General features: G+C 36.9%; 1 protein-coding gene across 2 annotated transcripts in view; it reads left to right on the top strand.

Moving 5' to 3' along the window:
- insra (insulin receptor a) overlaps positions 1-13,317 on the top strand; it is a 75,468-nt gene extending 62,151 nt beyond the window's left edge. For both annotated transcript variants that reach the window (XM_067362579.1, XM_067362580.1), the window contains exons 11-21: positions 3,684-3,967; positions 4,051-4,190; positions 4,694-4,853; positions 6,717-6,819; positions 6,904-6,971; positions 7,183-7,412; positions 8,108-8,218; positions 8,337-8,496; positions 10,258-10,387; positions 10,506-10,640; positions 12,625-13,317. In XM_067362579.1, the coding sequence (XP_067218680.1) occupies positions 3,684-3,967; positions 4,051-4,190; positions 4,694-4,853; positions 6,717-6,819; positions 6,904-6,971; positions 7,183-7,412; positions 8,108-8,218; positions 8,337-8,496; positions 10,258-10,387; positions 10,506-10,640; positions 12,625-12,979 (1,876 nt within the window). In that variant the 3' untranslated portion in view covers positions 12,980-13,317. The remainder of the gene's footprint in view (positions 1-3,683; positions 3,968-4,050; positions 4,191-4,693; positions 4,854-6,716; positions 6,820-6,903; positions 6,972-7,182; positions 7,413-8,107; positions 8,219-8,336; positions 8,497-10,257; positions 10,388-10,505; positions 10,641-12,624) is intronic.
- Positions 13,318-16,592: the final 3,275 nt, after the last annotated feature.

Below are 16,592 nucleotides of genomic sequence, written 5' to 3'. Positions count from 1 at the left end.
TTTTGAAAGACAAGTGGTTCATGTTGTTATTGTGTTCATCTGTTTTGTCCAGAGTTCTAAACTTCTACTCTTTGTAGTTGTCCGAACACTTTCCCTCACTGGTTTGTTTTTGAATCCAAGACCTTGAGTACATATTTTGTTAGTTGCATTTCCACCTTCTTTGTGTATCTTTGGCCTTCAGAAGCTCACAGCTGGCTCTAAAGATCTCATTCCACTCCTACACACATGCACACTCCCACGTATACACACAATTTCTCTCAGGCCTCGGTTTAGTGTAATCTTTGTTTTGGGGGCAAGATGTTGTCTGGTCTGTTGTAGGGATGGACAATGTTGACAACGACTACCACAACTCTTTCAGAGGAAGTGGAGACTCCTACACAAGCGGTTTGTCTCACTACCCTTCATTGTTCTGCACGTTTTATTCACTGCGACTTTACAGACTATAAAAAGTATTCAATTAGTTTTATTTAGACTTTAAAATATGGTTTTACTTGAGAATGATTTTATCCTCAGAAATGCTTTGGCTCTTCAAGCACACCAAAAGTGCTGAATCCTCCTGTCCTGAGCTCTTATATATGAGGAAATAACTGAAGGCTGTGGTGCTCTGGTAGTGGTTGACCGCTGGAATAGTTAAAATCAACCACATGAAATGCTCCTTTGCTCCCTCTAGAGGCGATGTTTGTAATGAACCCAATGAACTGGAATTTTGTGGCTTGCAGTCCATGCATGCTAGTGTTGTATGCTTTAAAAAATGGCCAAAATAGCAAAGATACACATTTAGACTTTGTCTTCTGGTAATGTGTGTCAAATACACCAGCGTTCAATAGTTTGGGGTCAGTAAGAATTTTTTAATGAAAGTCTATTTTACCGAAAATACAGTAAAAACAGTAATATTGTGAAATATTATTACGATTTAAAAGAACTATTTTAATACATTTTAAAATGTAATTTATTCTTGTGATGGAATTTTCAGCATCATTCCTCCAGTCTTTAGTCACATGATCCTTCAGAAATCATTCTAATATGCTGATTTGATGCTCAAGAAACATTCATTATTATTATCAATGTCGAAAACTGTTGTGCTTCTCAATAGTTTTGTCGGAACCATGATACATTTTTTTCAGGATTCTTTGATGAATAGAAAGTTCAAAAGAACAGCATTTTTAAAAAATCTTTTGTAAATTTCTAATCAATATAATGCATCCTTGCCGAATTAAAGTTTGATTTAGAGTTTGAAACACCTTAGTATTGGTAAAGTAGTAAGTATTTTTATCCAATCAAATTCTAATTCATAATGAGAGTGTTTCTGCTAACAACCAGCTTCAATAGGAAATGTCACAGAAAGTAAACTGTGCTCAAACAATTTCAAGTTGCTAATATTTCAGTTTGTTCAGATGTGATGAATGAATGGTCACTTTAATTGCTTTCAGATATTTCCTAAACTGTAATTTGCTACTGTTTTATGCAATTATGCTATCATTTGTGGTCTGTATTCAACAATGAAGGGATAATGGGAGCTCTTTCTCTTCTTAGTGGGAGTGAAGAAAAGACTCTGCGTCATCAGGCATATATCATATTCTTTTTTATTTTTCTCACATTGCTTTGAAGGGTTGAACATTTGTTTAGCGCAGGTGTCCATTAGATTATTGAATGAAATACTGCAAAATATAGAACTGTCATTTAGTCAATCAGATTGCTGTTTACACATGCATTATTACATGACTCACATCAGCTGAAATCACAACATATGCACACTTTTTCAACATCTACAAACAGGGCTTGAAATTAACTTTTTTGCTCACCAGCCACTGTGGCTAGTGGTTTTCCAAAGTTACTAGCCACTCAGCATTTTTGATGTTGGTAAATTACATTTTATATGATTAAAGTTGACTTTGTTATGCCTAAATTACTTTATTTCGAGTCATTTTACTTGATTTAGAAGATTTAAAACCCTTTCAAACTTTTAAATGCAGATTGACCACCTAAATCAAGACTACATTGTATATCAGCTGGTATGTACAGGTGGGCAAGAGCTGGACAATATCATGGGCTAATATGAGAAATTTTATAAGTTATTTGTGTTAGGCTATATAAAAGAACAAAGAAGCTAATTACAAAAACAATAGTAAATTAAAAATAATCTTTTTTCAGATACACTAGGTTCATATATACACATATAGCCTACATTTATTGAACATCTTTTGTTGTTTGATTAACATTAATGACCTATTTAATTGGGCAGCTGAATGCATGGACGTAACTGACGCATATTCAGTTATTACTCACCTGTTTACGTCCACTTAAACCATAACCGACTGTATTCACGCGAGATACTCCACACGATGGACATTTAGACATCTGTGTGCACGTGTATTTGGCTACTCAGGCGCGAGGAGAACTGATCGCGCGCGACAGAGAGAGAGAGCGCTTCTGTTGTGTGTCATTTAGCGCAATTCCGCCTATCCCTCCTTCACTAACTGCATGTAAATAACGAATTGTGTGATTGGATTGTAATGTTGTGCTACGACGATCTTCGACGATCCTTTGGCTGTAAACTGAAATTATATTCAACCCGCCAAATTGGCTAGTGGGAGTGGCTGTCTTACCCGCTACAGCTGAAATCTACCCGCATTTGGCGGGTTGGCGGGTGTTAATTTCAGGCCCTGTCTACAAATATCTGTTATCTAAACATTGATGTATTGTTGGCAAATGAAATACCTGTTCACAAAAAAACTACAATTCACATGCTCTAATGCAAGATAAAAAAAACATCTTAAAGTCCAACCTGAATATGTTTTAAAGGGGCCCGATTATGCCCCTTTTACAAGATGTAATATAAGTCTATGGTGTCCCCAGAATGTGTCTGAAGTTTCAGCTCAAAATACCCCACAGATCATTTATTATAGCTTGTCAAATTTGCCCTTATTTGGGTGTGAGCAAAAATAAGCCGTTTTTGTGTGTGTCCCTTTAAATGCAAATGAGCTGCTGCTCCAGAAGAGGGAGGAGCTTTAACAGCTCAACAACAACAAAGCTGGAGAATCTCACGCAGCCAAAATGAGGATTGTCAGTAACGGTGTTCAGCCTTACATTGTTCAAACTGGAGTCGACATTGATGGAGAAACTCAGGAAGAAGTTACAACTTTTAGAATGAAACTGGACGTTTCTGAATGGTTAGTGGATAAATTTATGTAGTTGCTGTGGAGTTGATTCAACTCATCCACTAGCATGTGTCGTCATGTACATCTTTTGTGCAAATCCAGCGTTGAATTGATCCTCGTTTGTGAAGTAGTCCGGTGTTAAATGACGGCATGACAACAACACTCTACTACAACAACTCTTCCTCTTCTCTAAAGCAGCCCAACATGGCATTGATCCCTTTGTTATGTGTTCTCGGGGGCGGGGTTTATGTAAATTTTAGGGTTAGTGATGTCACAAACCCAGGAAGAAGCTTGTTGTTGTCCCTACTAGCTGTTTGTTGTAGTCCTTAAAGAATTCTTTAAAAGCAAAGATCTCCCTTTGCATTGAACTTTGAGCGTTGTAACTTTGCAGATGTTGTTTATGCTCAAACAGCAACATTACACACTAACTAAAGTTACAAAGTGAAATCATAATCAAGGACTCCTTTAAGACTGAACCTAAATCTAGACTGAATTCCTTCTCTTTACATGTTTCTGTGTACCCAGGACATCAAGACAGCGCAGATCTCTGGTGGGCATTGCCAATAGGACCTCCTCTCGTCTTTTCACTACACCTTCCTCGTTGCCCAACGGCTCTGCCACTCGTAGCCCAGAGGAGGAAGCAGAGGCCAATAAGATTTCACTGATTGTTCATTCCAAGGAGTCAACAGTCATCTCCAATCTGCGCCATTTCACCAGCTACCAGATAGAAATCCATGCCTGCAACCATGAGAGCGACCCCACTCGCTGCAGTATGGCGGCCTACGTCAGTGCCCGCACCATGCCCGAAGGTGTGGGATTGTAATTTTATGATGCATTATTTCATATAGTAGAGTTGTTTTTTATTGACATGTAGTCTTCTGTTTCTGTGCAGAAAAAGCTGATGACATTGTGGGTCCGATAACCTACGAGGTGTCGGAGTACTCTGTACACATCAGGTGGACGGAGCCCAAGGCTCCTAACGGCATGATTATTCTCTATGAAGTCCATTACAAGAGACTGGGAGATACAGAGGTGAGATGTTACACAGGATAGAGATGGAAGCCTGCACTCTGCTCCCATGAATGCTGGCTGCACTTTTAAACTGATTTTTATCAGTCCTGATGAAATCTCCAAATAGCTCCAAAGAAACAAGCTTTTTTAGCATAATTGCGTCAGCTGTGTATTTCTGTAACCATGGAGAAATCCAGCCAGAGACAGAGGAAATGTTCCTAATGCTGTTTTTGAAAAGCCTCGGATAAACAAGGGATGATTATATAAAGGTTAATAATTGTTATAAGCAAAACAAAATGTGATGGTTTTGCACTTAGCGACACATGCACCTGTTTGGGTTGATGGATTTGAAACACTCTGTTTACACTGACCTCTGGCAGTTTCATTAAATTCTGATGAGTAATATTTATATGTATTAGTTTGAGATGGACTTTAAAAACATGATGATAACTAAGCCTTTGGCTGTCTTGAGTTCGATGTGCACAGCAATATGGGTTATCTAACTGCGTGCCTTTATGTCTAAGGAGCTGCACCACTGCGTATCCAGGAAGAATTATATTGCAGACGGAGGCTGTAAGCTGAGAGTGGTGCACCCTGGGAACTATACAGTGCGGATCAGAGCAACCTCCCTGGCAGGCAATGGATCGTGGACAGAGCCAACACACTTCTATGTTCAGGACCTACGTAAGACGGCTGGTCTATAATAACTATGAATATCATATCTTCAGTTATTTAATTATGCATGAGACCCACATAACTGAATTTTGAAGAGGTTTGTGTGTTTGTGGAAAAAACTAAATATTCACACACTGATACTATTGAGTTTTATTGAAAAGTTTCAACCTCTAGGTCTTCATTAGGGAAAAATAGTCAAAATGTTGCAGTTCAATTGGAAGCCCTAAGATGCCATGAATTAGTTTTTTTTTTTTTTTAGACCATAAATTGGTTTTGTTTTGTGGTCATTTTTATTGTTTATTGTTGGTTAATTTTGTTGTGTACGGAAGAGGATTAGGGTCAAGCAATAATAAAAAAATAAAACCATCTTGAGAATAAACTCATTAAATTATGAGAATAAACTCGTTAAATTTCAAGAAAAAAGTCGAGATAATGTTGAGAATAAAGTCATTAAATTACGAGAATAAACTTGTTAAATTTCAAGAAAAAAGTCGAGATAAAATGTTGAGAATAAACTCATTAAATTACGAGAGTAAACTCATTAAATTTCAAGAAAAAAGACGAGATAATGTTGAGAATAAACTCATTAAATTACGAGAATAAACTCATTAAATTTCAAGAAAAAAGACGAGATAAAATGTTGAGAATAAACTCGTTAAATTACGAGAAAAAAGTTGTTAGATTATGAGGACAAATTCGTTAAATTATGAGAAACAAAGTCGTTAAATTTCGAGAAAAAAAGTTGAGGTAAAATGTTGAGAATAAAGTCATTAAATTACGAGAAAAAAGTTGTTAAATTATGAGAACAAATTCGTAATTTAACGACTTTTTTCTCATAATTTAAAGAGTTTATTCTCAACATTTTATTTCGACTTTTTTCTCGAAATTTAACAACTTTAATCTCGAGATGGTTTTATTTTTTTATTATTGCTTGGCCCTAATCCTCTTCTGTAGTTGTGGGTTTTATTATAATAATTTTTTATATTTAAAGGCACAATATATAAGATTTTTGGATTAAGATATCCCCAAATCACTAGAACAGTTTTATATTTTGTTGACTTGTGTACTTACATTATCCCAAATGTTTCCAAGAATGTCTAAATCCAGAAAAATAAGCAATTTTAACCAGGACATGGACTGTGTCCATGTGTCGCCTATCAGTGACATCATACCCGTGTTACCCTTGATTTCCGGTTTTATTTTGTAGAAACCATGGAAACACCAAAGACGCTTTAATATATTATATGTTTTAGCAACTGTTCAACACAGTAAGTCTTATTGGTTAAATCTCGAGGGAATGCACAGAGTAGCATTATAACAACTTTCAACACAAATGTATCTGTTATGATAAACACCGCTGCGTTACCTCACATACACATGACCGGAAGAAGCGGAAACGCTCATCTACGGCATTATAAAAGCTCTCGAGGCGTGTCGCGCTCGTCTCTCATTTGCAATCGCTCCAGCGGCCTCGTTCCTCTCCAACAGCTTTCAGCCACACTCTTCTTCATACAACAGTAATGTTAATAAATCTTTAATACATCAGCTCATCCATGAATATGATTTCTGCCTGAGTCCCATCGGATTCGATTCCATTGGCTATAGATGTGAAGACAACACCTCCCAAGTGTCATCAAACTACGCCTTTGTTTTGAATAAGTGACCTCTAGTGGTGAAAAATTACATATTGTGCCTTTAATTTATTTTTTTATTCCTCTGCATTTTAAGGCTTCCTGTTTATATAAGTATATACAGAATATTTTTATTTAATCTATTAATTATTATTTGCTCCATTGTGTCCTTCACCTATATACAACTTAGTTTGGAAGTGCACAACTTTTATATATTTTTTGGTTGCGTTTATGTGAACAGGTGTGGACCCATCCAACATGCTGAAGATTGTGATTGGTCCGGTGATCTGTGTCTTTTTACTCCTTGTGATGGGAGGTGTGGGCTTTTTCATGTTCAAGAAAAAGTAAGTGTTGTGATTGTCCTGAAAACTCAAGCATAAAACTATTCTTTATGAGGTAAGTAATGAATTTCATTAATTTTTAACCAGGCAAACAGAAGGTCCGACTGGGCGACTTTATACTTCCCCAAATCCAGAGTATTTCAGCCCAGATGAGGGTGAGCAACTTTCCTTTCCCTCTGTGTGTGACCTTTAGCAGAAAATGCTGGGGTCGATGCACATTTAATTTACTTCTAATTGAAGAGTTGATCTCATTAACGATCGATTTAAGCAGATTATCACATTTAAAATGACTTTCTCTTTTGCTTGAGATCTGCTCCATCTCAAATATGACACTGTGTGTCCTGCATGTGTGTTGTGTTTGTGCAGTGTATGAACCAGACGAGTGGGAGGTGCCCCGTGAAAAGATTAATCTATTGCGAGAGTTAGGCCAGGGATCATTTGGCATGGTGTATGAGGGCATCGGAAAGGACATAGTTAAAGGCGAACCACAGACCCGTGTTGCGGTGAAGACAGTTAACGAGTCGGCCAGCCTCAGAGAGAGGATTGAGTTCCTCAACGAAGCTTCTGTGATGAAGGCGTTCAGCTGCCACCATGTGGTAAGACATGTCTCTTACATGTGTTTTGTAGTCTTATTTTAGTATTTGTTTGTATATTGTTTATTATTATTTAGAATAAGCTTTTATTTTTATATTTTTAGTTTTCATTTGAATTTTTATGTGCTTTTGTTATTTTCATTATTTTTTTTAAATATTTCTATTTAGATTTATTTAATTTTATATCTGTTTTAATTTTAGAATTTCAACTTAAACTTATTTATTTCAGTTAGTTACCAAGGCAACATTTCTTTTAATCTGATATATATATATATATATATATACACTGCTGCTCAAAGGTTTGGAATAATTAAGATGTTTAATGTTTTTTGAAAGTGCTCAAATATTGATAATGGTCCTTATGAGTGTTGAAAAGTTTTTGCTGCTTAATATTTTTGTGGAAACCAAGGAATACTTTTTTCAGGATTCTTATATGAATTGAAAGTTTAAAAGAATAGAATTTATTTAAAATGGAAATCTTTTGTAACATTATAAATGTCTTTACAGTCACTTTTGAATGATAGTGTATCACAGTTTCCACAAAACTGTTAAGTAACCTCTTTCAACATATACTTTTTAGGTTTTATTTTAATTACTGAAACTGATTTTGATATTTTTAAGGCTTAGTTGTAGTTAATATTAACACTGGTTGGAATGTGACATATTCTGATGGTTACTGACATGATCTTGTGGGTTAGGTGAGGCTGCTGGGGGTGGTGTCTAAAGGCCAGCCCACCCTAGTGGTGATGGAGCTCATGACACATGGAGATCTGAAGAGTTTCCTGCGTTCTCTCAGACCTGACTCAGAGGTAACAAAACAGAAGTGTCACTATCAGACCTGCTAGAGGTTTTAGTTATATATATATATATATGTATTTAAAATGATGCATATTTGTTTTAATGTGTTGTTTGATTGCTTTGTTACAGAATAACCCAGGTCGGCCTCCTCCAACGCTGAAAGAGATGATTCAAATGGCCGCAGAGATAGCAGATGGCATGGCATACTTGAACGCCAAGAAGTTTGTGCACCGAGACCTTGCTGCCAGGAACTGCATGGTGGCTGAAGATCTGACCGTAAAAATTGGAGGTAAATTTATTTATTTAAGCTTAAAGCGGTCCTGTCTTTATATTTTCTTTGCAATGCCCTGAGCGATCCTAAGTCCTGTGATAACTTACACTGTTTCAGGAGTCAGTCTGTTAGTTATTAGATGAAATAAGCAGTATGATGTAAACGTTCAAGTTGGCAGCCAAAAGGTGGATCTGAAATTACATACACTCTTGAGTAGGCACTACATTTGATGAGAAACATCTTTTTGCGATTTTTAAAAACAACTTTAAAAAAAAAGAAAAAAGTTTAAAGTATGGCCTATAGCATGGCATCATGGGATTATAAAGTGGACATCAGATGCTCAGAATTTTACAGGAATTACTAGATCATCTGGGTACTATATGCAAGGGCTGGGCGATATGACAAAACATATGCATGAAATATGAAGGCAAATGTTGTACAAAGTTATCTTAAACGTCATATATACTCAGAAATAATATAAAATAAGAAAAATGCTAATAGCAATAAATAACACCAGTAATAGGCTATTATTAACAGCAAATGCTTTGTAAAAACAGAAAATAACAGCTCCTTTCAGCCTGGCACCATCATGCCATACAGTAGTAGTTCTTTCCAGGATTTTGCATTTCATTGCACTTTTGTTTTTATGTTTGGTGGATGTGCTTGGCTGTTGCACTCGTGTCTCTCATCTTTTGCAGCGTCTCACCCATTGTAAAAACGCGGCGCTCAAGTTAAAAAAAAAAAGTTCAACTTGCGTTTAACAACTTAGCTTTTTTCTCATTCCACTGCCCTCGTCTTGTTTTTTTTTTTCAACACAATATCACATTTTTGAGTGAACAGCCGCTTTAAGACCAGCGTCACACAAGAGCGGTTAATCGGGTGCGCCATCATGTGGTCGTTTTCTTCTCTTAACGGTTATCATTGCTGTATTGTCAACATGTCTAATTGTAACGTTTGCTAACATTTTTAATCAAAATCACGATTTCTTGATTTAAGAATAATAAAATCGAGGTAAAACATTACATTTGAATGAATTGAAAGAATGCTCAGCCCTACTTTACGCCGACTGTTTTATGAAAACTATGAATTCAGACATACTGTTTTTCATGTACTATAGTAGGAAAGTATGAATATTCGGATCCAGGGATAATACCAATACCAAACAATATATGTTAAATATTCAAAATTGTCTCTCGAAGGTTGATTTTCCCAGTATAGATTCACAAATAATACAATTAAAATGTATTTGTGTAGCTTACATTTTTGGATAAAAGAAAAAGCATTACATTACCATAATATCTAAACTAATATCTCATTTTTCCTTTATTATAAGTGAACCTGTGACAAGTAGAAATAGATAACTCTAAATGCATTTTCTGTCCACTGTGCTCAAGAATCTACACAAGGCAGACACTCTGAACTGATTAATTGTGTCCCACAATTATGATTTCTGTGCAAATACCTTGTTAAAATGCATTTTTTATAATAGGTGCACTTCAGATGCTTTGTTTTCGTGTGGATGAAAACACTGTGTAATTATGTCCATTTATGATAAATGTTTCACAGTCTGGGTGGAACTCATCTTGAGTCTAGTATGCAAGTTTTCTAAGTAAAATAACTGCACAAGGTTAGTAAAATATTCTAGCTATAGTGACAAAATGAGATGCTGAATGCAAGCTCATAATGAAACACAGGATGTGTTGTAGTATATCTCATTCGTGGATTGTGTCATCTGTTATTTTAAGAGTTTTCTAATGGTCTTGTGTTGACTGCTGTCAGATTTTGGCATGACGAGAGACATTTATGAGACGGATTACTACAGAAAGGGTGGGAAGGGCCTGCTTCCTGTGAGATGGATGGCCCCTGAGTCACTGAAGGATGGAGTCTTCACCGCTCATTCAGACTGCTGGTGAGCCGACCACATGCACACACACTCACATACAACCATATGAAGACATGCGTCATTTTTGTAGGACAATCCTTAGAGTGTGTTTTAGTCACTGATGACCCACGTTGTGCTTGTCCAGGTCGTTTGGTGTGGTGTTATGGGAGATCAGTACTCTGGCTGAGCAACCCTACCAGGGGCTGTCCAATGAACAAGTCCTTAAGTTTGTGATGGAGGGAGGATTCCTGGACAGACCTGACAACTGCGCAGACAGATTGTGAGTGTATTACTGAATTATTGCTCGTGTTAACATCCCAAAGTTGGTTTTTATTGCAATACTAACTTTACTGTATCTGGGTTTTTTTCTGCTGGTCAGTCGGACCAGTACTGTCAATATTTTCACCTGCACATCACGAAAGAATGATCATTTTTTATTATTAGCAATGCATTTTTATATTTGCTAGAAATTGTAACATTTTTCTATAACCTTCTTTTCAACATTTTCATATTCATATTTCAATTTCATATTCAAAATTTTAATGTATCTCCATGAATTGACTCTTACTGGAATTTTGCAACTTGTAGCAAATAAATCCTAGTATAAGAAATTTCAAATATATGTATCAAGTTATTTTTACTAGGTCGCTTTTAGGTCATTTAGGATTCACGCATGGTTATTTATTGAAAGGTGAAGAACCACGGTCATGCTTTCCTTGTCAAACGCCAATAGCTTGTGCATTAAACAATAACTTGTGCATTAAACATTTGCGAATAAAGCACCGTTTCCATCCAGTGAGCCGAAGAGAACAAAATCGTCACTTCCTGATCAAATGGTACTAAATGTCACTAAGAAAAATGGAAGTTGCTGCAGTAGAAGCCACTGTATACATAATCATTTTTGTATAAAATAAATGACTTGCGCCTTGCAGATGAAGCATAATAAATGTGTTATCTTGCATTCAGATGCCTGGTGTTTGTGAACGCAATTGTGTGAGGTGCTTCTGGGAGGGAATTAAACCAAACCACTTTAACGACAGACTTTGCTCAGGCATTACAGAACGACCAAAACAGATTTCGGATGCTGTGCAATGAGATCAGTTATGCCATCCCATCGCATAGTCATGTTTTTTGTGATGCGCATCAAGGAATTAATTTGCTAAAAGTGTTTCCATCGTAGTTTATGCACGTTTCCGAATCGCATAAAAAATGTATCCTACTCATTTGAGCTTTTTTGTGCACATTTTTAGAATGTATGCACATTTTGGCACCTCCATTTAGAGTTTTTTTATGCGATATCCCAAAATGTGCATAAAATTAGGTGGATGGAAACATAGCTAATGACTGTTAAACATGTTTTACTGGACTGCACTGTTTTTAATGTTTTAACTCATAGATATGTGTAACTGATGTATTTAAAAAAAGTATCACCTGAATGAAATTTTCTCCTAAATTAATCTGAAATGTCTTATATAGTTCATTTAATTTTTTTTTATTCACTTTGTTCTCACCATAAAGATAGCCTTGCTGACATGGCTTTAAAAAATTTGACATTTAAAGTGCTTGTTCACCCAAAAATGACATTTCTGTCAAAAACGCAAGACCTGCGTACATCTTCAGAACACAAATTAAGATATTTTTGATGCAATCCGAGAGGTTTTTATTTTTATTTTATTTTTTTATCTCCCATAGAAAGCAACGTAATTACCACATTCAAGGTCCAGAAAAGTAGGAAAGACTGCAGTGGTTCAACCTCGTGACGAGAATACGCCAAAATAAAACAAAAATAACAATCTTACTCAACAATTTCCGTTCTACCCTGTCATTCTCCTATGCAGTTTAAATTGAAACACGCATCAAACATGGAAGCGCTGCACTGCATTCACTGCGTTAACAGCATAGGAGACTAACAGGGTAGAGAAGAAATTGTTGAATAAAGTCACTATTTTTGATTTGTTTTTGCGCACAAAAAGTATTCTCATCGCTTCATAACATTAAGGTTGAACCACTGCAGTCACGTTGACTATTTTATCGATGTCTCTACTACTTCTCTGGACCTTGAACCTTTCTAAGGGAGATAAAAAAAAACTCAGATTTCATCAAAAATATCTTAATTTGTGTTCTGAGGATGAACGAAGGTCTTACGGGTGTGGAATGACATGAGGGTGAGTGATTAATGACAGAAATTTCATTTTTGGGTGAACTAACCCTTTAACATAAATGTAAAAATGTACTTGAATTTTACATATCTCCTGATCTTCCAGGCATAACCTGATGCAGATGTGCTGGCATTACAATCCCAAAATGAGGCCCGCCTTCCAGGAGATCATCGAGATGCTCCGGGAGGATCTGCATCCCTCATTTCAGGAGGTCTCCTTCTTCTACAGTGAGGAGAACAAGCCGCCCGAGACGGAAGAGTTTGATATGGACCTGGAGAACATGGAGAGCATCCCGCTGGACCCTTCCTCGTACTCTCAGAGGGAGTGCTGTCTAGATGGGGACGAGGGCTCATCCGTGGGCCTTCGAGGGAGTTATGAGGAGCACGTGCCGTACACGCATATGAACGGCGGCAAGAAAAACGGACGCATCTTATCCCTACCCCGATCTAACCCTTCTTAATATTATTAATCCCATCAAGCTATATTTTTTTTTTTTCTCATCATTTTATAGATTCACTTTTATTGAGCTCTCTATCAGAAGCCCTTCAGAAAGTAATCTCAGGACATTTGTTTTCTTCTTTACTGCCTCAGTATGATGATGATACAGGGTGCAGGCTTTATTTTTTTGTATTTAAAGAAGAAAATACACATTAACTGCTTCTTTTCTGTCGTGGTTTTTTTTTTCTTTGTTTTTTTTGTTTTTTGTTTTATATATATATATATTGCCAAGTTTCAAGGACTGGTCAAATGGAACAAACTGTGAAACTAACCTCAGACAACCAGAAGGCTGCTTTAAACCTTACATCTCCTCAGACTCTCTCCTCATCCACCAACCGATTCTCCCGGACTCTCCAGAAAAAGACAATATATATATAAAATTTAAAAAGAAAAAAAAAAGTGACCTTACTCTGTTTGTGGCCTATGTCATGCCAACATGGAGTTGTGTCTGAATCTGTACACGTTTGGCTTTGGTGGCAAACCTGTTGAACTTGGGAACTGTAGGATGACGTTTAGCGTCCTTCCAAGAACAAACTGTCTGCAGGGGAAGCCTGTACAAGACACTGCTTTTCTACCTGCGACTCAGTATTCCAGATTACACAGAGAGAACGAACAGATTTTTGGACTCTTATTTTTTTATTTATTTGCTTACCTGTGCTCCTTTTCTTCTTTCTCCCCCCTGGTGTTCACACATTTACAGCTGAAGGATATTTAAACCGTTTTCAGGACTTTTGACTAAAAGAGTTCCTCGGATTGACCAATAGTTGCTGCTTTGATATATTTTAGTGGGTATAGATGACGATAAAAGTATATATAAATATATTATTGATGTTTTTGTACATAGTTGATATGTCGTCATTCGAGTTATTGCCGGTTGTAGAAATGTTTTTACATGTTTGTCTCGAATCTTTATTTTTTCTAATCCGAAAATCATACTAATCATCCTGGACCTCTGATCAGCCAGCAGCTCCAAGATGCACAGGAGTGTCTAGATGCCTTCGGCTTCAGATGTCAGATCTTGATATCAATGGAAATAACTGCTGTAAATAAAGCAGTGAGGTGCATTCAAGAAGAGCGAATGGATGTGTTTCTGTCATGTTTTTCTTGTGAGTGGTTGTGAGAAAGTCTATCAAAGCACAGATTGTAGATACAGGGTCATTTTAACGAAGGAAGTGTTTTACATCAGATTCGCACAAATTGTGTGATAACTAAACTGTGAAGAGACATATGACAAAAATGCAAGATCATGATAAAATTCATCCCACAAACAGGAAGTTGTCTTTTATTTGTATTTAATATAAATACATCTTTTTAAAGTCCCACTTTATGTAAATAATTGTATCCCTTAAAACTCATCTTTGATCACCCAAATGACATATTTAAACGTTTTTTTTCCTGTGAAAATGTTTTTTAATCATGCCTTAAAATTGCTTGAATGTAACTCTACACCCTTGCTTTATTTAGTATACGTGGATCTATGAATATGCTAATTAGCCCCGCCTCCACTCACTTGCACGAGCTCAGAGATCCACTCGGTTAACTTTACTAAGGTAAACGCTGCACAATGGTATCGCTCTTTACAACGTCGGACACATAACGGTAATTAATATGATTAGACTTTTGCTTGACAGCTAATAATGTGTTGCTAATGTTACACAACTCACTTGCTTCAGAGTGGTCATAGTTAATGATATGCTAAAGCCCGCCCACACGTTGATGTGATTGGTAGTTTGTGACGTCAGGAACACTAGCGATTTCAAAAAGCTGTCTTTAGATCACTACAGTTTTAAAGAAAATACTCAGCAACAGTGTTGACTTAAGAATTTGCACATGATTTGTCTTAAAGCATATTAAAAACGCCACATACATACACATATATAAGTCAGCCTACTTGGGATTGTTCTTTCGGTCAAAAGCCCACGGTGATAAATAATAATATATAAATAAAAACATTTTTTTTTTTTTTCTGTAAGAGCAAAGCTCTTCAAAAAGTGCTAAAGCTTTGTTACCTACCTGAATGTCATCTCTGTGAAGATTGGAAACACATTCCTTAAGTAAAAGGAAGAAAAAGTAACACTTACAGTATATATTTAACATTTTATTATTTATATTATTTTACCCCCACCCCCTGTCCGCCAGGACCTTCTATAGGGCTCCTTGACGTTCTATACGGGATTCTCCACAGTATTGTGTACATTTCTGCGCGTGGCAGGATGGCGGATCGAGCTCCTCAGCTCCCAAGTTCTTGGGGCTGGCCTCTCCTCTTCATCCCAGTCTTATTACTTCGTCCCACGACATCCAGTAGTCGTCGTCGGTCCATGAGAGGGAGACAGGAGTTTTCGCCGTGGTGGAGGGACATTTCCCCAGCCGACCTCAGGTCTGTCTGGCGTGCTTCAATCTCCTCTTCCCCACTATCCGGCCTGTCCCAGGCGCCAAGATAATGCCAAGAGAAGTCAGATTTCGGGTAGAGGGTTGACGTTTTCACAGGAACACTCGGAACTGAGTCGCATTTTCTTGCAACCATAGCTAACTTGAAAGCTGCGCAACTATCAAGAGGAGATGTGAGCGGTCTGACCAGTGACCGCACCGCAGAAGGCCTATATGGTTCTGTGGAATGCAGTGTCTATGATGTCATTGTGCCATAATATAGTCTGCAAAGTTCCATTTTCATTCAAAAATGGAATGCAAAGTTCCAAGTCATTCAAAAGGAACTAAGTGGGAGCTCTTTTACCTAATATTTGAGTTTTTCTTGACCTTTCTTGACCTACTTGACCTCACTTATGCATTAGATGAAATATGAGACGTGATGTGTGAAGAAAACAAAGAAAATCAAGATATTGTAGCAATATCGGTTCGACCAATTATAAATGAGCAACAGGGGAAATCACTACTGAACACCAGCATCCTGATCTGTAACTAATAATTTGATCACGTCAATGTTAAAGGGTTAGTTCACCCAAAAATGAAAAGTCTTTTTTTACTCACCTTCGTTAATCTTCGGAACGCAAATTAAGATATTTTTGTTGAAATCCAATGGCTCTGTGAGGCCTGCATAGGGAGCAATGACATTTCCTCTCTCAAGATCCATTAATGTACTAAAAACACATTTAAATCAGTTCATGTGAGTACAGTGGTTCAATATTAATATTATAAAGCGACAAAGAATATTTTTGGTGCACCAAAAAAACAAAACAAAATAATGACTTATTTAATGATGGCTGATTTCAAAACACTGATTCAGGAAGCTTCGGAGCATAATGAATCAGCTTATCGAATCAGCGGTTCAGAGCGTGATTTCAGCAGTTTGGCGGTTTGATACGTGATCCGAATCATGATTCGAGCTTCAAAGGGCTTTAAAGGATAACAGAGGAGGAAAAAGGGTCTTATCTAGTGAAACGATAGGTCACTTTCGAAAAAAATACAACTGTACATGATTTATAAACACAAATTAACGGCTTGAACATACTTCCGCTTTCCGTATTCTACAAAAAGCTTATGCTGTATGTCCTACGCCTTCCCTATTCAACTTACGGAACGAACGCAGCGCCAGTTTAGTTTTTTTCCGTAAGTAAAAT

This window comes from Chanodichthys erythropterus, chromosome 16, assembly GCF_024489055.1.
Source record: "Chanodichthys erythropterus isolate Z2021 chromosome 16, ASM2448905v1, whole genome shotgun sequence".
NCBI classification, from domain to species: domain Eukaryota; kingdom Metazoa; phylum Chordata; class Actinopteri; order Cypriniformes; family Xenocyprididae; genus Chanodichthys; species Chanodichthys erythropterus.
The sequence above is the reverse complement of the archived record's forward strand: the minus strand, read 5'-3'. Positions and strand labels throughout refer to the sequence as shown.